The sequence below is a fragment of the Mytilus trossulus genome, chromosome 13, assembly GCF_036588685.1.
Source record: "Mytilus trossulus isolate FHL-02 chromosome 13, PNRI_Mtr1.1.1.hap1, whole genome shotgun sequence".
NCBI classification, from domain to species: domain Eukaryota; kingdom Metazoa; phylum Mollusca; class Bivalvia; order Mytilida; family Mytilidae; genus Mytilus; species Mytilus trossulus.
The window spans coordinates 36,913,045-36,939,251 of record NC_086385.1 but is presented as its reverse complement, the minus strand read 5'-3'; the positions used below and the strand labels follow the sequence as shown (position 1 = coordinate 36,939,251).

Below are 26,207 nucleotides of genomic sequence, written 5' to 3'. Positions count from 1 at the left end.
ACTTCAACTTGTCAATGATAAAGCTATAAAATGTCAAGAGAAAATATTTTCCCACCAAAATTTCAATGGCTAATATCTTGAAAACAAGCACGGTGACCTATTATTTTTTTTGGCTCTTTGGATTCCTTTATTAATCCCCTTTCTATATAAACTAGTGTTTTGAACAGTTTATTACTTGGAAACTGAGAAGCTAACACCCTTAAGAGTGGGGGAAAATAAATTAATTCAAGATGACCACTACATTTTCTACTTTTGGACCATTTTGAAATGCTCAAACTAAACTATCAGTATGATTATCATATCCCTTTTTACCCTAATTTTTAACTGTCTCATTTTTTTTTTAAAGAACTTAATTTTACCAACCCAAATAATTTGTTGTTATATAAGTGTTTTACATTGTCATTTCAGGGCCTTTTATAGCTGACTATGCGGCTTTGTTCATTGTTGAAGTGCATACAGTGACCTATAGTTATTGATTTCTGTGCCATTAGGTCTCTTGTAGAGAGAGTTGTCTTATTGGCAGTCATATCACATCTTCTTCTTTATATATATAATTTAAAGCAATTAATTCTACCTGCAATCCAATCCACAGCAATTCCACGTATTCCATCGGCAGGTTTAATCCCTATCCCTGCTTGAATCACTTCTTGATACCCTGTGCCGTCTTGTTTAATTCTACGGACACCATTAGAGCTACCTCCCTTCAGCCCAGTACTGTCGTAGTCACACCAATAAATATGTCCGCCAGTAATATGGACATCTACATGTAATGCAACTCGGTCTAAAATAAAAATTTCACAGAATTTAGAAAATAAATTTAACATATACTGTACATGTGGATTCATTCATGTTCGTGGGATGCAGATTTTTTAAAATTTTGTGTTTTAACTAAATATAAAATTTTCAAAACGTTTTTATCCAACTTAAGTAAAACCCCAAAATCAAACATTTACAAAAAAATAACTTTTTCCTCAGTCCACCAAAATTGGTAACCAGTAAAAAATTATTTAATCGACATGACAAGTATTTACATTAAAAATCCATTTGTTTTTATTGTTTAAGGAGTGATCATTTTAGGTTTTACAATTGATCCTTTTATTACTAATCCATAAGCTTTAAATTTGCAAAGACAACATTTTCCTTTTATTCTTCTTCAGCTTTAACATAAGGGTAAGTCCTGAGAAATGATATTGAGATTTCCAGAACTCAAAAGAGGTGGTAAAGGGTGATTTCCTGCAACATGTTTTGCTATTTTTATGTCATGTGCAGCCGTGAAAAAGGTTCGTTTTTCATCGTGCTTTGTGATATCAGTAAAAATATCAACATGCAAGACATTTTTAATTGTTTATTTATCCTGAATTGGCAATGTATTTCGTTCTTCCTTGCAGATAACCCCCTTTACGCCCTTCTCCAAACATGATTTAGAGCTTTACAGCTTTAGAGCTTTACATATTGTACAGACACCAGTTAAAGAATTTATTATAATGTAAATTTATTTGGTTAAGTTGTGTTGTTGAGTTCCTGTCTAGGTGAAGTTTTGAGTTTGTATAAAGCATACCATATCCTCTAATTGGTACCATAGCATCTTCATGATCCCTGGCATTGATAGCTATCCCTCTGATGATACTGGACTGTGATACTACTGCAAAAGTGGTGCTGGCTACAAAACATAAGGAGGTAATATTATTTACTATTATTCATCAGTATCTTTTTTCTATATAAAAAATAATGAAATAATTGTGCTATAAACGAGAGAAAATCTTCGCGCACATTTTTTAAAGATCTAAAATATTGTACTTTATTCATAATATTGGTTCTGTAGTTATATTCTAAAACTGAATTTGCGTTTGGTGTACTTAAGCTTAAATTTATCATATGCAGGAAAATTTAAGGCATGAATTTCTTGTCTTAATTGCAATTAATGAAATATTTACAAATACAAGAAGAACTATAAAAAAAATTCGGTTTAGTTCATCTTGTGCATGTCAAGTTATGTGACATTTCTTTTCTTTTCTTTCAGATGATATTAGTACACTTTTAGAAAATTAGTTAATTTGGTATACACTTAATTACTGTGTTCATCAGTATAATAAAACACTTGGTTGTGCGGGTAATAGCAAGTTTGTTGTCCCTTCCCATACCAACTATTGCTCTCAGCTTTGCCTCGAGCAATAGTTGGTTTCTAAGGGACAACTAACTTGCTATTACCCGCACAACCAGTCATTAGGTGTATAATCTAAAGGGTAACAAAAGGATGCTTGCTCCTCTATTTTAAAATTAAAAAAAACCTTTTAAATGACTGCTATACATTGATAGTATATAGATAATGGAACTAAAAAAGCAAAATAAAAGTTATATGTTTATTTTCAAATACAGCTTTTTAATACAAGAATGTGTCAACAGTACACTGATGTCCCACTCGCACGATCAATTTGTATGTTCAGTGAACCTTAAAATTAAAAAGATCATATCATAGGGAACATGTGTACTAACTTTCAAGTTGATTGGACTTCAACTTCATCAAAAACTACATTGACCAAAAACTTCTAACTGCAGCAGGACAGACGGACGAAAGGAAAACAATTTTCTCCATTCCATTACAGGGGTATACCTTGGTTCAGGGAGATAACTCTTTAATTCAGTGATGCGTTTGTAAAAGTCAAGTTTCATCAATGTATTTAAAGCATTTATCTGAAACAGATTGGAAATAATCTATGTAACCTAGAAGCTTAGAATATTTTGATGAAAATGGTTGACATAAACATACAGATGAGTTAAAGAGTTATTTCCCTTTACCTAGGTCTAACTTACCTGAACAGGTGGCACTACTATCTGGTGTTTTACTGTATCCTGTTCCACACTCACACTGATATTGTTTGGAAGATGTTGGGAAACAGAGCTGATCACATGTTGTAGAGGAACATGGATTTTTCTGCCCTATAATGTGTACAATGTTTTTATGTTATTTGCGAATGAAAATATCCAAATAAATATAAAAAAGAAGATGTGGTATGACTGCCATTGAGACAACTATCCACAAAAGACCAAAATGACACAAACATTAACAATTATAGGTCACTGTATGGCCTTCAACAATGAGCAAAGCCCATACCGCATATAGTCAGCTATAAAAGACTATATAAGTTTGAATATGAACTACTTCTTGTAAATATTTGAATGAACAAGTAACTTTTCTACCCTATGATGTATAAAATTGTCTTTAAAGTTATTTTTTATAATATTTTTTTTTTAATTAAGAACTACTGCTAAAAATAATTTGAATAGACACAAATGTTTCACCTGATATTGTTATGTTTGGTAAAGGTAAAGTATGCAATAAAGATTGTACTACTGTTCACATTTATATACTTGAACTAAATTTTAATGTGCGTATTGTTATGCGTTTACTTTTCTACATTGGCTCAAGATATAGGGGGAGGGTTGAGATCTCATAAACATGTTTAACCCCGCCACATTTTGGCGCCTGTCCCAAGTCAGGAGCCTCTGGCCTTTTTAAGTCTTATATTATTTTAATTTTAGTTTCTTGTGTACAATTTGGAATATAAGTATGGCTTTCATTATCACTGAACTAGTATATATTTGATTATGGGACAGCTGAAGGACGCCTCCGGGTGCTGGATTTTCTCACTACATTGAAGACCTGTTGGTGACCTTCTACTATTTTTACTATGGTCAGTTTGTTGTCTCTTTGACACATTCCCCATTTCCATTCTCAATTTCATCTCCCATCTTGGACTGAAACATGTGGAAATGTGGTTGGTCAAATAACCAGTTGATATTAGTGTGTTCTGAAAAAATCTTGCACTGAGTAAGTAAGATAAATTAGGGTACCAAATTTCAAATGGAGAACAGAAAATATCATGAATATTTTCAGTCTGAAAACATGGTTTCTCTAATTTTTGTGCTATTTTCACATTTCCTGACCGGTGTGAGAAAAATATTTCTCCTCACTAGTGAAAAATCTGTTCTCGGCAAATGATTAGTCGAAATTTGATTATGACGTCAAAATGTTTTGTTTTCTTCTCAATTTTCCTATTGTGACGTCATGAAAAAAGGCGACCTTGCCTGATGACGTCGCTTATAAAGAGCACAATTTTCTGAAAATCTTTGAAAAAGAACGATAAAAAGCATTAGAGAAACAGATTCTGACACTATAACTCGTGTATTACGATATTTCTCCACTCTCGAAAGTTAAATTTTATTATTTAAAGGGCTCGGCAAGCCTCGCGCTTTAAATAATAAAATTTAACTGTCTCGAGTGGAGAAATATCGTAATACACTTGTTACAGTGTAAGAATCTATATTTATTGATAATTATCTAATTTTGAAAACAGCGAATTTCCAACAATAACAAAAAATTGTCAAGAACATTTTCTATTTGAAAACAAGGCAATGCAAAGAGGGATTGTCATTTGTTGCTATAAATATTACATTTGTTTTTCTTTCATTATTTTGTACATTAATTAAGCGGTTGGTTTCGTCACTGTAATTATTTTACATTTGTCATTTCAGGGCTTCTATAATTACTGACTATGCAGTAGTTTTCTTTCTCACAGTTGAAGGGCGTATGGTGACTTAAGTTGTTAATTTCTAAGTTATTTGGTCACTAGTGGAGAGATGTCTCATAGGCAATCATACCACCTCGTCCAATGACAAGTATTTCACACGTAATTCAGAATGTGGCATCTTACTAACATTGCATACCAAACTGTTAGCCATTTTTGGACCTCTTTCAACCTTGCCAAAAACTTATGAATTCACCTTTTTCATGCCTGTTATAGTACACCTTTAGAATGCTCAATCCAACAAGATTTGCCTTTAGCGTCTTTTTCTTCTGAGGACCAAAGAGGGCAACAGCAAAAATACTCTCGTAATCAGCGTCCACATAATACAACATTCTTTCGTTGATCACAAGTCCTCGTGGGTTACTAAGTCTGTTTATAAATACTCTCACCCTTCGTCCATAATGAGTATATCTCATTATCTACAAACAAAAATAAAAAAAATATTTTGTTGTTTTGTTTTTCCATAAATATTTCATGCTGTTGATTTATAGATTATCGTTAAAAACATGGTTTGGTTATCAACCAAAATGTTGACTTTGAAAGTAATCTGAGATCAATGTTTTTCCATATTTGTATTAAGTACCAATCTGATTAGTCAGCAACTTTTTCCAACCTGTTAAATCTTAACAGATTGTTCTTTTGTTTTGTTGTTTCTACACTGTCCCAGGTTAATATTGCGGGTGGGATGAGGATTCAAAACATGTTTCACTCAGCCTCATTCGTTATGTCCCAGGTTAATATAGCAGGAGGGAGGAGGATTCAAACATGTTTCACTCAGCCTCATTCGTTATGTCCCAGGTTAATATAGCGGGAGGGAGGAGGGTTCTAACATGTTTCACTCAGCCTCATTCGTTATGTCCCAGGTTAATATAGCAGGAGGGAGGAGGGTTCAAACATGTTTCACTCAGCCTCATTCGTTATGTCCCAGGTTAATATAGCAGGAGGGAGGAGGGTTCAAACATGTTTCACTCAGCCTCATTCATTATGTCCCAGGTTAATATAGCGGGAGGGAGGAGGGTTCTAACATGTTTCACTCAGCCTCATTCGTTATGTCCCAGGTTAATATAGCAGGAGGGAGGAGGGTTCAAAACATGTTTCACTCAGCCTCATTCATTATGTCCCAGGTTAATATAGCGGGAGGGAGGAGGGTTCAAACATGTTTCACTCAGCCTCATTCATTATGTCCCAGGTTAATATAGCGGGAGGGAGGAGGGTTCAAAACATGTTTCACTCAGCCTCATTCGTTATGTCCCAGGTTAATATAGCAGGAGGGAGGAGGGTTCAAACATGTTTCACTCAGCCTCATTCATTATGTCCCAGGTTAATATAGCGGGAGGGATGAGGGTTCAAACATGTTTCACTCAGCCTCATTCATTATGTCCCAGGTTAATATAGCGGGAGGGAGGAGGGTTCAAACATGTTTCATTCAGCCTCATTCATTATGTCCCAGGTTAATATAGCAGGAGGGATGAGGGTTCAAACATGTTTCATTCAGCCTCATTCATTATGTCCCAGGTTAATATAGCGGGAGGGAGGAGGGTTCAAACATGTTTCACTCAGCCTCATTCATTATGTCCCAGGTTAATATAGCGGGAGGGAGGAGGGTTCAAACATGTTTCACTCAGCCTCATTCATTATGTCCCAGGTTAATATAGTGGGAGGGAGGAGGGTTCAAACATGTTTCACTCAGCCTCATTCATTATGTCCCAGGTTAATATAGTGGGAGGGAGGAGGGTTCAAACATGTTTCACTCAGCCTCATTCAATATGTCCCAGGTTAACATAGCGGGAGGGAGGAGGGTTCAAACATGTTTCACTCAGCCTCATTCGTTATGTCCCAGGTTAATATAGCGGGAGGGATGAGGGTTCAAACATGTTTCACTCAGCCTCATTCATTATGTCCCAGGTTAATATAGTGGGAGGGAGGAGGGTTCAAACATGTTTCACTCAGCCTCATTCGTTATGTCCCAGGTTAATATAGCGGGAGGGATGAGGGTTCAAACATGTTTCACTCAGCCTCATTCATTATGTCCCAGGTTAATATAGCGGGAGGGAGGAGGGTTCAAACATGTTTCACTCAGCCTCATTCATTATGTCCCAGGTTAATATAGCGGGAGGGAGGAGGGTTCAAACATGTTTCACTCAGCCTCATTCATTATGTCCCAGGTTAATATAGCGGGAGGGAGGAGGGTTCAAACATGTTTCACTCAGCCTCATTCATTATGTCCCAGGTTAATATAGCGGGAGGGAGGAGGGTTCAAACATGTTTCATTCAGCCTCATTCATTATGTCCCAGGTTAATATAGCGGGAGGGAGGAGGGTTCAAACATGTTTCACTCAGCCTCATTCATTATGTCCCAGGTTAATATAGCGGGAGGGAGGAGGGTTCAAACATGTTTCATTCAGCCTCATTCATTATGTCCCAGGTTAATATAGCGGGAGGGATGAGGGTTCAAACATGTTTCACTCAGCCTCATTCATTATTTCCCAGGTTAATATAGCGGGAGGGAGGAGGGTTCAAACATGTTTCACTCAGCCTCATTCATTATGTCCCAGGTTAATATAGCGGGAGGGAGGAGGGTTCAAACATGTTTCACTCAGCCTCATTCATTATGTCCCAGGTTAATATAGCAGGAGGGAGGAGGGTTCAAACATGTTTCACTCAGCCTCATTCATTATGTCCCAGGTTAATATAGCAGGAGGGAGGAGGGTTCAAACATGTTTCACTCAGCCTCATTCATTATGTCCCAGGTTAATATAGCAGGAGGGAGTAGGGTCAAAACATGTTTCACTCAGCCTCATTCATTATGTCCCAGGTTAATATAGCAGGAGGGAGGAGGGTTCAAACATGTTTCACTCAGCCTCATTCATTATGTCCCAGGTTAATATAGCAGGAGGGAGGAGGGTTCAAACATGTTTCACTCAGCCTCATTCATTATGTCCCAGGTTAATATAGCAGGAGGGAGGAGGGTTCAAACATGTTTCACTCAGCCTCATTCATTATGTCCCAGGTTAATATAGCAGGAGGGAGGAGGGTTCAAACATGTTTCATTCAGCCTCATTCATTATGTCCCAGGTTAATATAGCAGGAGGGAGGAGGGTTCAAACATGTTTCACTCAGCCTCATTCATTATGTCCCAGGTTAATATAGCAGGAGGGAGGAGGGTTCAAACATGTTTCACTCAGCCTCATTCATTATGTCCCAGGTTAATATAGCAGGAGGGAGGAGGGTTCAAACATGTTTCACTCAGCCTCATTCATTATGTCCCAGGTTAATATAGCGGGAGGGAGGAGGGTTCAAAACATGTTTCACTCAGCCTCATTCATTATGTCCCAGGTTAATATAGAGGGAGGGAGGAGGGTTCAAACATGTTTCACTCAGCCTCATTCATTATGTCCCAGGTTAATATAGCAGGAGGGAGGAGGGTTCAAACATGTTTCACTCAGCCTCATTCATTATGTCCAAGGTTAATATAGCGGGAGGGAGGAGGGTTCAAACATGTTTCACTCAGCCTCATTCATTATGTCCCAGGTTAATATAGCGGGAGGGAGGAGGGTTCCAACATGTTTCACTCAGCCTCATTCATTATGTCCCAGGTTAATATAGCAGGAGGGAGGAGGGTTCAAACATGTTTCACTCAGCCTCATTCATTATGTCCCAGGTTAATATAGAGGAAGGGATGAGGGTTCAAACATGTTTCATTCAGCCTCATTCATTATGTCCCAGGTTAATATAGCAGGAGGGAGGAGGGTTCAAACATGTTTCATTCAGCCTCATTCATTATGTCCCAGGTTAATATAGCGGGAGGGATGAGGGTTCAAACATGTTTCACTCAGCCTCATTCATTATGTCCCAGGTTAATATAGCAGGAGGGAGGAGGGTTCAAAACATGTTTCACTCAGCCTCATTCATTATGTCCCAGGTTAATATAGCGGGAGGGAGGAGGGTTCAAACATGTTTCACTCAGCCTCATTCATTATGTCCCAGGTTAATATAGCAGGAGGGAGGAGGGTTCAAACATGTTTCACTCAGCCTCATTCATTATGTCCCAGGTTAATATAGCGGGAGGGATGAGGGTTCAAACATGTTTCACTCAGCCTCATTCATTATGTCCCAGGTTAATATAGCAGGAGGGAGGAGGGTTCAAACATGTTTCACTCAGCCTCATTCATTATGTCCCAGGTTAATATAGCAGGAGGGAGGAGGGTTCAAACATGTTTCACTCAGCCTCATTCATTATGTCCCAGGTTAATATAGCGGGAGGGAGGAGGGTTCAAACATGTTTCACTCAGCCTCATTCATTATGTCCCAGGTTAATATAGCGGGAGGGATGAGGGTTCAAACATGTTTCACTCAGCCTCATTCATTATGTCCAAGGTTAATATAGCGGGAGGGAGGAGGGTTCAAACATGTTTCACTCAGCCTCATACATTATGTCCCAGGTTAATATAGCAGGAGGGAGGAGGGTTCAAACATGTTTCACTCAGCCTCATTCATTATGTCCCAGGTTAATATAGCAGGAGGGATGAGGGTTCAAACATGTTTCACTCAGCCTCATTCATTATGTCCAAGGTTAATATAGCGGGAGGGAGGAGGGTTCAAACATGTTTCACTCAGCCTCATTCATTATGTCCCAGGTTAATATAGCGGGAGGGATGAGGGTTCAAACATGTTTCATTCAGCCTCATTCATTATGTCCCAGGTTAATATAGCGGGAGGGATGAGGGTTCAAACATGTTTCACTCAGCCTCATTCATTATGTCCCAGGTTAATATAGCGGGAGGGAGGAGGGTTCAAACATGTTTCACTCAGCCTCATTCATTATGTCCCAGGTTAATATAGCGGGAGGGAGGAGGGTTCAAACATGTTTCACTCAGCCTCATTCATTATGTCCAAGGTTAATATAGCAGGAGGGAGGAGGGTTCAAACATGTTTCACTCAGCCTCATTCATTATGTCCCAGGTTAATATAGCGGGAGGGAGGAGGGTTCAAACATGTTTCATTCAGCCTCATTCATTATGTCCCAGGTTAATATAGCGGGAGGGAGGAGGGTTCAAACATGTTTCACTCAGCCTCATTCATTATGTCCAAGGTTAATATAGTGGGAGGGAGGAGGGTTCAAAACATGTTTCACTCAGCCTCATTCATTATGTCCCAGGTTAATATAGCGGGTGGGATGAGGGTTCAAAACATGTTTCACTCAGCCTCATTCATTATGTCCCAGGTTAATATAGAGGGAGGGAGGAGGGTTCAAACATGTTTCACTCAGCCTCATTCATTATGTCCCAGGTTAATATAGAGGGAGGGAGGAGGGTTCAAAACATGTTTCATTCAGCCTCATTCATTATGTCCCAGGTTAATATAGAGGGAGGGAGGAGGGTTCAAAACATGTTTCACTCAGCCTCATTCATTATGTCCCAGGTTAATATAGAGGGAGGGAGGAGGATTCAAAATATGTTTCACTCAGCCTCATTCATTATGTCTCAGGTTAATATAGCGGGAGGGAGGAGGGTTCAAAACATGTTTCACTCAGCCTCATTCATTATGTCCCAGGTTAATATAGCGGGTGGGATGAGGGTTCAAAACATGTTTCACTCAGCCTCATTCATTATGTCCCAGGTTAATATAGAGGGAGGGAGGAGGGTTCAAAACATGTTTCACTCAGCCTCATTCATTATGTCTCAGGTTAATATAGCGGGAGGGAGGAGGGTTCAAAACATGTTTCACTCAGCCTCATTCATTATGTCCCAGGTTAATATAGCGGGTGGGATGAGGGTTCAAAACATGTTTCACTCAGCCTCATTCATTATGTCCCAGGTTAATATAGAGGGAGGGAGGAGGGTTCAAAACATGTTTCATTCAGCCTCATTCATTATGTCCCAGGTTAATATAGAGGGAGGGAGGAGGGTTCAAAACATGTTTCACTCAGCCTCATTCATTATGTCCCAGGTTAATATAGAGGGAGGGAGGAGGGTTCAAAACATGTTTCATTCAGCCTCATTCATTATGTCCCAGGTTAATATAGCGGGAGGGAGGAGGGTTCAAAACATGTTTCACTCAGCCTCATTCATTATGTCCCAGGTTAATATAGCGGGAGGGAGGAGGGTTCAAAACATGTTTCATTCAGCCTCATTCATTATGTCCAAGGTTAATATAGCGGGAGGGAGGGTTCAAAACATGTTTCATTCAGCCTCATTCATTATGTCCCAGGTTAACATAGCGGGAGGGAGGAGGGTTCAAACATGTTTCATTCAGCCTCATTCATTATGTCCCAGGTTAATATAGCAGGAGGGATGAGGGTTCAAACATGTTTCACTCAGCCTCATTCATTATGTCCAAGGTTAATATAGCGGGAGGGAGGAGGGTTCAAACATGTTTCACTCAGCCTCATTCATTATGTCCAAGGTTAATATAGCGGGTGGGATGAGGGTTCAAAACATGTTTCACTCAGCCTCATTCATTATGTCCCAGGTTAATATAGCGGGAGGGAGGAGGGTTCAAAACATGTTTCACTCAGCCTCATTCATTATGTCCCAGGTTAATATAGCGGGTGGGACGAGGGTTCAAAACATGTTTCACTCAGCCTCATTCATTATGTCCCAGGTTAATATAGCGGGTGGGATGAGGGTTCAAAACATGTTTCACTCAGCCTCATTCATTATGTCCCAGGTTAATATAGCGGGTGGGACGAGGGTTCAAAACATGTTTCACTCAGCCTCATTCATTATGTCCCAGGTTAATATAGCGGGTGGGATGAGGGTTCAAAACATGTTTCACTCAGCCTCATTCATTATGTCCCAGGTTAATATAGCGGGTGGGATGAGGGTTCAAAACATGTTTCACTCAGCCTCATTCATTATGTCCCAGGTTAATATAGCGGGAGGGACGAGGGTTCAAACATGTTTCACTCAGCCTCATTCATTATGTCCCAGGTTAATATAGCAGGAGGGAGGAGGGTTCAAAACATGTTTCATTCAGCCTCATTCATTATGTCCCAGGTTAATATAGCGGGAGGGAGGAGGGTTCAAAACATGTTTCACTCAGCCTCATTCATTAAGTCCAAGGTTAATATAGCGGGAGGGACGAGGATTCAAAATATGTTTCACTCAGCCTCATTCATTATGTCCCAGGTTAATATAGCGGGAGGGACGAGGGTTCAAAACATGTTTCACTCAGCCTCATTCATTATGTCCCAGGTTAATATAGCGGGAGGGACGAGGATTCAAAATATGTTTCACTCAGCCTCATTCATTATGTCCCAGGTTAATATAGCGGGAGGGAGGAGGGTTCAAAACATGTTTCACTCAGCCTCATTCATTATGTCCCAGGTTAATATAGAGGGAGGGAGGAGGGTTCAAACATGTTTCACTCAGCCTCATTCATTATGTCCCAGGTTAATATAGAGGGAGGGAGGAGGGTTCAAAACATGTTTCACTCAGCCTCATTCATTATGTCCCAGGTTAATATAGGGGGAGGGAGGAGGGTTCAAACATGTTTCACTCAGCCTCATTCATTATGTCCCAGGTTAATATAGGGGGAGGGAGGAGGGTTCAAACATGTTTCACTCAGCCTCATTCATTATGTCCCAGGTTAATATAGCGGGAGGGAGGAGGGTTCAAACATGTTTCACTCAGCCTCATTCATTATGTCCCAGGTTAATATAGTGGGAGGGAGGAGGGTTCAAAACATGTTTCACTCAGCCTCATTCATTATGTCCCAGGTTAATATAGCGGGAGGGACGAGGGTTCAAAACATGTTTCACTCAGCCTCATTCATTATGTCCCAGGTTAATATAGCGGGTGGGATGAGGGTTCAAACATGTTTCATTCAGCCTCATTCGTTATGTTTCAAATCAGGAACAAGTTATCCTGAGCTTGTCATTGGTTGCTGTCTGTCATAAATGTTTTTAAGTTCATCATCTTTACTGATACTTAAACAGGACTGGTTACATTCACAAAAAAATTTGAACAACATATATGTACATCAATACAATTGTACATCTACTTGTATATTGAAAAAGCAGATTTTAGTGTTAGGTCGTGGATTTTTAAATTCAAGGGGCCAAAAAATGGCCCCCTTTTTAATGGCACACATTCTAATTATATTATCTTACCCATCCTTTTCCAGAGTCAGACCAAAACAAATCTTTGTTTTCTTTGTTTAAAGCCAACCCTTCAGGAACCTCTGTACGTCTTGAATGGATTGTTCTAGGTAATGAACCATCCATGTTCATCACGGCTATCTTTGGCTCAACAGATTTGCTGCCCTTATCTGCCCAATATATTTTCCTGTAAAAAAGTCAAAAGATTGTGTAATGATTTTTAATACTGTAAATTCAGAAACTATTGCGAGGTTTTTATTATTGCGAATAATGCGACAGAGTTGTAAACGTAATAATTAAAACTCGCATTTTGTAATATTTTAACTGAATAAAGCATGACTTTTCCCAAAATCATAAAATCGCATTTAAGTTGAAATTGACAAAATCTCTATAATAAATGCACGCAATAATTTCTGAATTTACAGTAGATCAAATTCATTATGTTGACAAAACAATTTGTCTTTAAATGATTTATCAATTTAATATTAATAATTCAGAAATTCAAACTACATGCATGTCCTCATTAAGTACATTTCAATCTCAGACCAATCAGAAAAAAAGAAAAAAAATCATTTGGACAAATCAGAACACTTAAATGAAATTAACAATATTGGCATATCAGAACATTAACAAGAATGTGTCCAAAGTACAATGGATGCCCCACTCGCACTATCATTTTCCATGTTCAATGGACCGTGAAATTGGGTAAATAATCTAATTTGGCATTAAAATTAGAAAGATCATACCAAAGGGAACATGTGTATTAAGTTTCAAGTTTATTGAACTTCATCACAAACTACCTTGACCAAAAACTTTAACCTGAAACTCCCACTTTCATTTTCTATGTTCAGTGGACCTTGAAATTGGGGTCAAAAGTCTAATTTGGTCTGAAAATTAGAAAGATCATATCATAAGTAACAAGTGTACTAAGTTTCAAATTGATTGGACTTTAGCTTCATCAAAAAATACCTTGACCAAACACTTTAACCTGAAGCAGGACAGACGGACGAACGAACAATCAAACGCTTGGACGGAGAGACAAATGGACACACAAACCAGAAAACATAATGTCTCTTTAATTATCATAGGTGGGGCATAAAAATCATTTGTCAACATTTGGAACTATCAGAACATCCCAAAAACATTTGTCTAATGTGTCATAAGATTATCATGAAATATTTTCTGTGATATTTAATCTAGTGTTCGACCATTTCCATCTTACTTTGCTATAATTTTTAATATTTCATAGGCGAGATTCACAGTTTTCACAACTGTAACTATATATATGTTACAGTAAATAGGTGAAATTAGGAATTACACGTAATTACTAAACATTTCAGTAAATACCTGTAATTACTAGCCAATTTAGTAATTACATGTATTTACTAGTTGATTTTTTTGGTCATTTTTACAGCTATTTACTAACTTGATGTTTTGGTTTTAAAATTAAAAACATAACTCAAGATACCAAATAAGAAAGTAAAGGGGTAGGGATTTCAAGGGAGCTTACTTGAGGATGTAGTAATATAAGGCACATCAAAAGTGCATACTCTTTAGTGTTTGTGAATAGAAACTGGAAAATGGTTGTTTTTTAGGTTTTGAAACTCCGTAAATATATGCAAACAAGACAATGATATCAATCCAAAATTGATTTTCATAATTTTGTTAAACTAAAATTTCAATCATGCACTGTGGGTTAAAACTTTAAAATAACTTTTTCCAAATATCTTGGATTTCTATCCAATTTGGACAGATGTTTATGATCATATCAGAAAGTAAAGATTGTAAAAAAAACCCTTTTTTTTCCCTATTAATAATATTACTTATAAACATGATAAATGGACTAGTTTTTTTCCCCAGTTAACATTACATACACTCTGCAGTTAAAGTTTTTAAAACATTAGATTTTATAAATCATCCTGGATTTTTACCCAATTTTGACAGGAGCTTCTTATAGTACTAGTCAAAATATAGTATCTAGAGGAAAATTTTAATATTTTTTCCTCATTTTTGTTGAGCCTGCGATTAACAGCAAAAGTAGGCGAGAATATTTGTTCTGCAAAACCCTTACAATTTTAATAGCTTAATACATCGATAACCCATCTTCAGTTAGGGTTGAATTGAAGGTCACATGAATACATATTCAATGAGGTCCAAATATTCACTCGCAAGTGCACAACTCATCAACCTTGTTTCTCAGCTAATTTAACAAAATAGAACTAGATAGGCTACTAACAGTGAATTATAATTTCACTATATCATTTTTATTAATGATTTAACAACAACAAAAATATATATATATTTTTTTTATATCTCGAAGCTAGAGGGGGTATAGGAACTTTATCGGGACTCCGGGATCGGGTGTTTTTAAGCTCGGGATTTTCAAAGTTTTTTTGAAAAAAGTTAAAACATAATGCTTTGGGAGAATTTTCCATTTCTGATTTCCATGTCTGCTGAAATTGGTCAAAAATTTTCTGTATAATGCTCAACTTTAACCATTTTGGATTAAAAAACTAAAGTTACAATGATTTAACCAAATATTTGAAAGTCCATATTTATTCAAGATATTTTGAATACATATCAACCATTCAATATTTTAAGAGTACTAACTTATCATCTAGTTAGTATTACCATAACTTTTGATCATCTGACCATAATACAATATTGTTTTAGCAGTTAGTAAATAGGTGTAAAAATTCATTTTAAAATTAGTAATTACTGGTAATAACTGGACCGTTTCAGGACTTTCTTGTATTAACTAAGTGCATCGGGAATTACCTGTAATTCCTAAATTTTAGTAATTACATGTAATTCCTAATTTCATCTATTTACTGTAACATATATATATGCATCATTTTGCAAAAAATCAAATGTTCTCAATAATAAGTTGGTAAATAGTAGCCAGGGGGTTCAGATGGTTCAAAAGAACCCCCCCTTGAAAACAAATAAGCACTATTAAAGTCAATGTTCTGTTCGAATTGTGACTGTTAAAGTCGAGTTTGTGAGTCCAAAGAACCCCCCTTGGAAATTCCTGGCTACAGGCCTGTAAATAGTATTTTCTTTCAATCTTACCCATTTTCAGGATCTACTACTAAAGCCACTGGTGCAGCACAATCTGTCAGTCTTCCCCTATTGCTCATTAGAATTTTTCTGTAGTGTTTATCTGTATCCATACTCATTACTTCTATAGTACCTGACTCTAAGTCAGACCAGAAGAGATTCCTAGTAATCCAGTCTACTGCTATAGCATGAGGGGCACCAGAGAAAACTGTTGGCAGGTAGTCAGACTGGTTCCCTTTGTAGACTGATACTGAACCTATACTTGACTGGAAGAAATAAAAGTAAATGTTGATTCTTTCTTTTCTTATTAAATGTAGTATCACACTGAATTTACTTATCATGAAGATTCATTTTTATTTGTTAATTTTTTATTGGTACTACATGGATGAAATAAGACGATTCTGAATATCTGACAATAAGCCAAAATCAAAAGAGTAGCAAACATTTTAAATGGGTGCACTAGCTACTAAATATATAAAAATTTAAAATATGATTTTTGTTTTTGTTTTCAATCATTAATGATAGTGAAATTATTAAATAATAATTTACTTTTAGCACAGAGTATTTTTCAATATTGTAAAAATCAGCTTAGAAAGATGGTGATCAACTATTCACTTGTATTTTCTGATAAGCATTTTTTTTTTGGGGGGGGGGGGGGGGGAGGGGGGAATATTTAGCAAACTAACAGACAAGATGATTGCAATGAGTGGCGGTGGTTATAAATTCATAGCAAGTTATCAAATTATCTTGAGAAGAAATAAAACTGAAATTTATTTTCCAACTTAATATTGAAACAGTATACAATGTACTTACATTTCCCATTAAACCTTTTTTGACCAACAATATCTCTTTTGATTGGCTGTCGAAGTCAAAATCTATAACACCTGCTTGACTGGTTACTGGTAATAATGTATGCTGTGATTGGTTGTCGAGAGACATCCCAACCAAGCCAGCAGCAGATAGATACAGAAGGTATTCTTCATTCTCTGAAATACAGGAAATTTATAAAACTACAACACGTTTTCTTAGTGGTTGTTGTTTGTTGGTATGGTTCATATGTGTTTCCTGTTTTTTATTTTTTTATTTATATTGACTAGACTGCTGGTCCACCTGATTGAATTGTTTTACATTGGTCATTTTGGGGCCCTTTATAGCTTGCTGTTTGGTATGAACCAAGGCTCAATGGTGATGACGTACTAGCTGACTATATGCTGTATGGGCTTTACTCATTGTTGAAGGCCGTACAGTGACCTATAATTGTTAATGTTTGTGTCATGTTGGTCTTTTGTGGATAATAAGTTGTCTCATTGGCAATCATACCACATCTTCTTTTTTATATGACCTATAATTGTTGACTTTTTATACATTATGACTTGCATGGAGAATTGTCTCATTAGTCAAATTTTACTTTATTGATTAAATTGTTGATTTTAGCCGACACTCAACACTTCGACTAAAACATATTTGGTTCATTCCATTTTCATAAAATTTTGAAAATTATTTGCTTTGACAAAAATTGAAAATTTCCAAGGATTATTTCATTGAATGAATAGCATTTGACAGATATTAATTTTTATCAATGAGAAACTTCATTTCATTTTACTAATACTGTAAATTCAGAAATTATTACTTGCATTTATTATTGTGTTTTTGTTATTTTAGACTAAAATGCAATTTTAACTTTTGCAATATTGAGAAAAATTCTATTTAATTCATATAAAAAGAATGTGTCCATAGTACACAGATGCCCCATTCACACTATCATTTTCCATGTTCAGTGGACCGTGAAATTGGGGTCAAAACTTTAATTTGGAATAAAAATTAGAAAGATCATATCATAGGGAACATTTTTTCTAAGTTTCAAGTTGATGTGACTTCAACTTCATCAAAAACTACCTTGACCAAAAACTTTAACCTGAAGTGGGACCAAACGGACAGACAGACAGACGGACCCACAGACCAGAAAACATAATGACCCTAAACTATCGTAGGTGGGCATAAAAATGTGAGTTTAAATTATTGCGACTATAAACCTTTTGCAATAATAAAAGCATCTCAATGATCTTTATCTGATTAAAACATTCAGCTGATTTTTTAAGAGTTATTCCCCTTGTGTGTGTTGTAACCCCCTCCTACTCACTTTTAACAGAAATATACTAATGATTATCATTGTCTGGTGCCATACCACTTGAGTCAACACTTTTAAAACTTTACTTTGTGAACTTGGGAGGGAGTAAAAATTTTGTGCTTGAAACACCAAATTGATTTAAAGTTAAATTTGGAAAATTTTGAGGCTGATTGTGTTGCATTATTACTTCTTGAATTTTTTATGATTGCAAAGTCAGCATAGGAATATGTGTAGTTCTGTTTCAATGACAAAAAAAAGATGACTAAAAGGAGGAGTGTAGAGAATGTAAGAAGGCAGAAGAAGGGAGATAATCCTACCCACCATTAGAAATACACTGATGATTGTCTTTGTCCAGTACCATACCCCCAGGACAAGCACATGTGTAGTTCTTTGTTGGAGATAACAAACATAGATGGCTGCATTGGTTCTTTTCACATGGACTCTCCTCTATAATAGAAAAAATATAGCATAACAATTATACTTAATACTTTTAGATGCTAATGACAGTAAGGCATTGTCAAATTAAAAAAGACCTACCAACCCTATAATTCTTTAACGCTTCAACTTTTTTATTTCTTTTTTTTTTCGTAAGACGCTGAAACTGAACACATTGTTGTAACAATATTCCAAATTATCAAACAAATTTCAGTATTGTATTGTATAGTGACCAAAAACCAGTATGTTTTAAGTCTCATATTTTTTTTTACAGATATTGATAATAAGCATAATACTACTTTAATTCCTTTGCTTCACATTAAAGTTATTTTTGTTCAACATTTCCCTGTGCATTCTTTAAAATCCTTTATAATTTCATTCCTTTAAAGGGCATAACATTTTGTACAATTTGCCTCTCTATTTTTACATCTATAAGGGTTTCAAAAAACTAATAAATAAGCAAATCATTTTACCTTGAGGTTGTCTAACAGGATGGAAAATGGCAACACCAAGTGGTCTGGTTACTCTACTCACAGTAACCTCCCTTGACGAACAGTTAAATTTGTTACACTGAGAGACCTGTCCTGCTACACGGTCTGTCCAAAATACAGTGTCCTCAAAAACCACTAGACCGTGAGGATGACGCAGAAACTGAAATATCAACAAACAAATAAATAACAATTGGAAATTCAAAATCTGTTTTGGAGCAAACCTTCTATAAAATTTCCATCAACTTTAATAAATTTCATAAAAGGAAAAATTTCTCTTACGTAGAAAGTCAAGGTTCAAGCATTGAAACAAAATATGAAGTGAATACTGTAAATTCCGAAATTATTGCGCGCATTTATTATTGTGATTTTGCCATTTTGGACCTGAATGCGATTTGAATTTTTGCAATATTGAGAAAAAACCTGTTTAATTCATATAAAAAGTTTCAAAATGCGAGTTTAAATTATTGCAATTATAACCCTGTTGCATTTTTCGCAATAATAAAAACATCGCAATAATTTCTGAATTTACAATAGCTACGCATGGTATGAAATAATACAGTATTATAACAATAATTTGGTTCAAATCCAATCAAAGTTTTGTATTGAGTGTTTCATGTTGTACAAAGTGTGAATTCATGCACTGATAAGCTTTATAATACTGTGGATTCGTTTACTGTAAATTCAGAAATTATTGCGATGTTTATATTATTGCATAAAATGCGACAGGGTTAAAATCCCATAAAATTAAACTCGCATTTTGGAATTTTAATATGAATCTCACAGATCGCAAAAAATCAGATAGAAATTTTAGTCAAAAATGACAAAATCGCAATAATTAATGCACGCAATAATTTTTGAATTTACAGTATTTTTAATCGTGGCCACCAATTAAGAATATAAATTTACATAATAACATGAAATGTTATCCATGGTATTATAACTAGAGTACACAGGCCAGTAGCCAGGAATTTCCAGGGGGGGTACTTGACTTTAATAGTCACAATTTGAACAGAATGTTAACTTTAACAGTGCTACGGGTATGGTACAATTTAACTTTAAACTTTAATAATAAATTTGTGTTTCTAACAATGAATTGATCTAATTTTTGGTGGGGTTTGTGTTGCTCATTCTATTGATTGTCTATATTGTGTTCTATATACTGTTGTTTTGGTCTTGTTTTTTTTTTGATTTAGCATTGACAGTTTGTTGTCACTTGGGAGTTTGAATTTCCCTTTGGAATATTTTGCCTCTATTTCATGGTGTAACTGCAGAAAGGGTAAAAATCATGCCTAAGTCTCCCCTCTCTGTGACTTTAAAGACACAAAACAAATATTGAAATACTTACATGGTCATTAGCAAACACTTGTGTCCGTCCAGATCCATCGTAGTTACAGTACTCAATAAAATCAAGTCGAGCATCAGCAAAGTATAGACGTCTATTTGGATAATCTATAGATAGACCATTTGGCCAATACAGCTTCTCAGATACAATAATAATTCGGCCAGAGCCATCCATTCCTGCCCTCTCAATACGAGGATTTTGACCCCAATCTGTCCAAAACAAGAAGCGAGCACTACAAATAAAAAATTATAACAGTTTCAGTATTAGCACTTGCTAAATAGAAATAAACAAGCATTTGTAAAGTTTTAAAAAAATTTATTCTTTACAAAATTGTTCTGACTTTATAACAAGTTTACAAGTTTAAGTTCTCAAAAACTATCAAAAAATAATTAAAATTTTATAAGACTTTTACAGATGGCTTATCATTATACATGTAAAAGATTAACAAAACGAAAAACGGGGGTCACTGGGCAAATTTTTTCAAGGCATTCAAATGGATAAAACCAGAGGATTCCGAAAATCTGACAAAAAATCCAAAACATGACAAGCCAGCTTTCTTAAGATTAACTGGTTAAATCAAAAACAATTTTGTTGAGAAAAAAGATCTTTTAAATTTATTTTTCAATTTTGTATGATAAATACATAATCTCTTATTTAAAGTCCACTGAGCAGGATATTGTCCCAAAATTTTGAGAGGCTTGAACTTTGAATCTACTGTAGAAAATATACACATTTCAAGTAAGAGAGATATCTAGAGACATAATCAATATATAAAGCCCTCAAAGCTGTAACATTAATTGTCCTACCCTTGTCTAGGATCCACTCCTATTCCTCTAGGGTTGGTGATATTCTCACTAAACAGTATGGTTTTATAACTTCCATCAAGTCTGGCTACTTCTATGGTCTCTAAGACATAATCATTCCAGTACAGATTACCTCCAATCCAGTCCACAGCAAGATCCTCAACAACATTAATTCCTACGGGAAACACCTACAGAAAAGAATATGTTAATACATTCAATAGAGATTTCAATTGATAGCAATTGAATAGAAAATATGACTATAACTTCTAACATTTTTTTGGAACCAATCCAGTCCATAACAAGGTCTTTTATTTTGAGGGCCATTCCCTTCAAATGTATGTGGGAGGGTAGGAAGGAAAATATAATTATTGAATGTGGGTTATGGGTCTATTTACATTATGCAAAGTTATCAAACAAGAATGTGTCCATAGATGCCCCCCTTGTACTATCATTTTCAATGTTCAGTGGACCATGAAACTGGGATAAAAACTCTAATTAGGCATTAAAATTAGAAAGATCATATCATAGGAAACATGTGTACCAAGTTTCAATTTGATTAGACTTTAACTTCATCAAAAGCTACCTAGACTAAAAACTTTTACCTGAAGCGGGACAGACAGACCGAAGCACAGACCAGGAAACATAATGCCCCTGTATCATCTACAGTAAGGCATAAAAATGGTTCTTGGTTCTAGGAGTATTTTGAAAGTCCTTTCTTACCCTCCCACATACATTTTAATGGACTATAGCCCTGAAATTCCTACCAAAACCTGCAACAGACATGACAGGTAAGAAAATATATGGAAACACTTTTAATATTGATTTCAATTATTTTAAAGAGATTTTCCTATGATTTAATAATGAAGTATCCTTCCAAGTAAATAGAATTACCTCAGTTAAATTTGAGCCATCTGTTTGAACTCTGTAAATTTTCTTCTGTGATGAATCAGAGAAATAAACTGTGTTGTCAGCAATGTGGACATCTAACCCCGTCATTGACCTGACCCCTGGCATCGGCATGGAAACGTAATGTTGTAAGGAAGGATCACCCTTCACTAACTCATTTTGACTGGTTACAACTAAATATGGTTTGGTCTCATCTGAAATCAATTTGAGATGATGACTACAATAACGAATTTGTGTTTTTGTAATATACCTTTATTAAGGATGTTCACTAATTTTTTACTTTTTCCATAAACAGAATTGTATTTGCTTCCACCCCTATCATCTTCAGAAATAGATACTGTGTAGCTTCCAACCCTCCCAGACATTATTTTTTATTCTCTAGTTTCTTCTTATTTGAGAGGCAGTTTCAACTTACAGCCAAAAATATATACCGGTAATGTATTATTCAATACCCTATGCCTTAAGCTTGCAAGTTGATTACAATTTTAATTCTGTTTTTTTCTGATAGCTAAACACTACCTACTTCTGATAGCTAAACACTACCTACTTCTGATAGCTAAACACAACTTACTTCTGATAGCTAAACACTGTTTTCCTTTAACTAACTCATATCCTTCTTCACATATACATTTATATGAGCCTTTAGTGTTGATACAATGTTGACTACACAGTCCAGGAGGATCACATTCATTGGTATCTACAACATATAAATATTTCATTACTGTCAAATTAGCTTACAATAACTTTTGCCCAATAACTGTGGATTCCTGTTCTTAAAAACATATAGGAGGGTAGGAATACCCTTTACCGTCTAGCGTCAACCAGACATTTACAGCTTTAATTAGTGTCAAATTGGTTAAAATTTTACAGTGATTCGTAAAATTATCCATATCATGTTTCGTCAGAGGTGTCATATAATTATTGTTTCTATTAAAATACCGACCGTGCAAGGGCTGTATAGCCAGTCAAGGTCGTTAAAAACTTCCATTTGTTGTTTCTGTTAATTTTAGATAAAATTGTCTGTGATGTGTATTTTATCATCATACACCAAAAACTACCGTTTGACTAGAAATTTTACCTTAATTAGTCAAGAAGGTACCCTTACATGCCTTATTACAACCCTCATGTTGTATGGTTGTTTTATTGGTTTTTGCTTTATGTCACCTCAGGACAAAAAAGTTGTGTCTTATATATCATGGTTATCGAAAAAATATATCATTATACAGCTTTATAAACATGTAATACTAAAAATATTCATTTTAAAACCAATCCTTTAAGTTTTTTGAATTACAGCTGCATTCATAAAACTATGATCTCCAAGTCTTAAGTTTGTTTGTGTTTTATTATGTAGTGTAATAACTTTTTACTAGAGGTTAGCTAGAACGTGTAGATCTCTGAAGAGTTTATATACATACCAATGCAATCTTTAGTTCCATTTAATTGCAGCCCTTTAGGACAGATGCACTCTGCTCCCCTGGGAGTTTGGATACATTCAAACTGACAACCACCTAAGTTAACTAAGCATTCATCATTATCTGCAAAGAAATTTGAAATTGTATCAACAATGTTCCTAATAAAAGAAAACCTACAGGAATGTGTGTGTTCTTTTTATCATCTCAAAGATATGATTGTTATAAAGCTTGTAATTTACTTACTATTCAATTAACAAGTCTGAAATCCTATTCATAATATATATTTTTTTACATGCAAAATGTTGACTGCTAATTTGAAGTGTTTTAAGTTATTCGGATGTGATGCACGTTTAAATATCTCAATACCTATTCAAGGTATTCAGTTATTCAAAAGGAATTAATCGATATGTTGACTCTATAAACTCACCTTGGAAGGCACTTTTTTCTCCAAAAAAAAACAACCCATACAATTCTAATTAGAAATTGTATGTATTTCTGTCTTAATACTAGTTTACAAACCCAAATACCCATTTGATATCAAAATTAGAAGCCTTCTTTTAACCTGGCTCCATTCCCCCACAATTAACTCTGGAATAGTCCTCATCAAAACCCTATAACAACAGTAGACTTACTACATAATGGACTTTCATCATTTCCTCCTGGACAGTCAGGTTGACCATCACACACCTGGGTTTTATTTATACACTGTCTGTAATCCCCTGGACACTCCCACTGATCTCTCGGACAGTAAAAGGGGGGTGGTGCTGAAAATAAAATACTTTTTTATTCTCTTATATTTGTGTTGTTTTATATTAAATTGTTAACTAATGTTGGTGATTTAAACATTCTGTATGAGAAAAAAAATATCCTGCATACCTGCATACATCTCTTTGACCACTAGAAGAATTTCGTTGGTATAGGGAAAACACTGATTTAAATGTTGAAAGAATTGCAAATTTCCTGTATAACTGTACAAATGTACACTTTTGAAAAACCACAAAATCAAACATCCATGAAAATGGAAGTTTTCCTCACTCCATGAAATTCGTACCCATGAAAATAAACGAATCCACAGTATGCAGAAACTTAAATTCTATAGCAATAAAACTTACGGCAAGTTAAGGCTTTGTCTTCATCACTGTTGTCACCGCAGTCATCATCACCATCACAAACCCACAACTTAGAAACACAACGACCATTCTCACAACGGAAACGATCAAAAGAACATGTGGGATTAGCTGTAACAAACAAATTCAAAAATATTAGAATACACGAGCACATTCATATAAACATTCATATGTGTATATTAACAGGCAAACCACATTCATGTGTTAATATATTGTAAATAATGGGTCTTACATACATCTTCACATAATTAATAGACATACAAGAAGAGTTTAAACATCTAACATTGTCTAACACAACCAAAGGAACATCTAGAAATAACTTCAAAAGACAAACAATCTGTAAGCAAGGGGTCATATAACTATAAATTCAAACAAATATGCTGTGAACTATACTCAGTCAACCAATCATGATTTAAACTCTCTTAAAAAATTAAGTCTTAAACTATACACACTCAACCAATCACATATTGAACCATAATCCTAAGTGATGAATCTGATGTTCAGTAGTCATTTGTTGATGTGGTTCAAAAGTGTTTCTCGTTTCTTGTTTGTATATGTTTTTCCTGTTTGAATGGTTTTACACTAGTCAAATATGGGGCCCTTTATAGCTTGCTGTTCCGTATAAGCCAGGGCTTTGCATACCTGCCAACTTTTGAAAATGCCCATGGGGGTTTTAGCGCGCGACAACAATTTCAAAGTTTACAATTCTTTGCGACGACTATTTTGTGCGTGCTGTTTTGTAGTCTAGAAAAGTGTCATATTTGTAAGATGAGCTTACATGCCTTTTTCTTAAGTTTATTTGCATGATTCTAGTTATTGTATCAGCATATGAACATGTAGCTGTAAGACCAGGAATTATTTTCATGTGTAAGGATACTAAATAGTTGTTGACTTTTCCAATTTAAAATTATACACAAAGAAGGACCTTTATCAGGTTAGGAACAACACCTAGGGACCCCCCCCCCCCCTCAATGTTAGAATGTTAGGACATTAAAACCCACTTTCTAAGTACAAATGAGCACACCTTCATATTATTTGAAGAAACTTTTCCAAAGAACTATACATCTTATGATCTATCTGTTATTATATGGTCAACACATGTCCAAGAATTTTGATATGTTCTTGGCCTTATATCTTCTTTATTATTCAGATTAATAGGACTCTTGATTTAGAAAAGCTGTTCCAAATATAATGTCAGAATTTCCCATTTTTAAGTTAATAAGTCAAGGGTAGTCCCTCATTTAAGGGATTCCTCATGTTAATGTGGGGGGGGGGGGGGGGGGGGGGGTCCATGTGAAAAATAATGAATAGTACATTATACTTTAAATGATTGAATACATAAATAAAATTATGTTACAGCAAGTGTACATGTAATGTCAATAAATTAGTGAATAAACTACTATTTATTATCTTCATGGTAGTACTGCGTACTGCGTCATTGAAGTTTGTCAATCAGCCATGCTTTTATTCTTATTCTGTGTAAGAACCTCCTTGCAGTTGAAAAATCATTTGCCATGTTCACGTTTTTACAATTCTGACCAACAAACAGAGGAATACAACACAAGTTCAATATCTAGCATGTTAAAATAATCTTGAGAGAAAACGTTTTTCATTGGCTGATTAATTTGATCATGAGAAACACGCAATTTGATTGGCTGAACACGATTTTCCTCCATTGGACACAGTTCAAAATCGGGAACAACAATATTTTTCGTGTAGATTTTCACCAAATCGTTATTTATAGGGTTATTCAGGAACACGATCGTGCAATCGTGACAAAGGGTAAAAATCGTGTAGTACACGCCTAAATCGTGAA

The 26,207-nt window shown here is 35.5% G+C and overlaps 1 protein-coding gene across 1 annotated transcript in view; it reads right to left on the bottom strand.

Annotated features, from left to right (window-relative positions):
- LOC134694343 (low-density lipoprotein receptor-related protein 2-like) overlaps positions 1-26,207 on the bottom strand; it is a 111,325-nt gene that overhangs the window by 60,950 nt on the left and 24,168 nt on the right. The window contains exons 22-37 of the mRNA XM_063555348.1: positions 24,377-24,502; positions 23,897-24,028; positions 23,268-23,387; positions 22,424-22,549; positions 21,838-22,046; positions 20,950-21,134; positions 20,147-20,375; positions 18,784-18,961; positions 18,197-18,322; positions 16,561-16,733; positions 15,760-16,013; positions 12,700-12,874; positions 4,783-5,005; positions 2,812-2,937; positions 1,559-1,660; positions 575-781 (exon numbers count right to left, since the gene is read on the bottom strand). Coding sequence (XP_063411418.1) covers positions 575-781; positions 1,559-1,660; positions 2,812-2,937; positions 4,783-5,005; positions 12,700-12,874; positions 15,760-16,013; positions 16,561-16,733; positions 18,197-18,322; positions 18,784-18,961; positions 20,147-20,375; positions 20,950-21,134; positions 21,838-22,046; positions 22,424-22,549; positions 23,268-23,387; positions 23,897-24,028; positions 24,377-24,502 — 2,691 coding nt within the window. The remainder of the gene's footprint in view (positions 1-574; positions 782-1,558; positions 1,661-2,811; positions 2,938-4,782; positions 5,006-12,699; positions 12,875-15,759; positions 16,014-16,560; positions 16,734-18,196; positions 18,323-18,783; positions 18,962-20,146; positions 20,376-20,949; positions 21,135-21,837; positions 22,047-22,423; positions 22,550-23,267; positions 23,388-23,896; positions 24,029-24,376; positions 24,503-26,207) is intronic.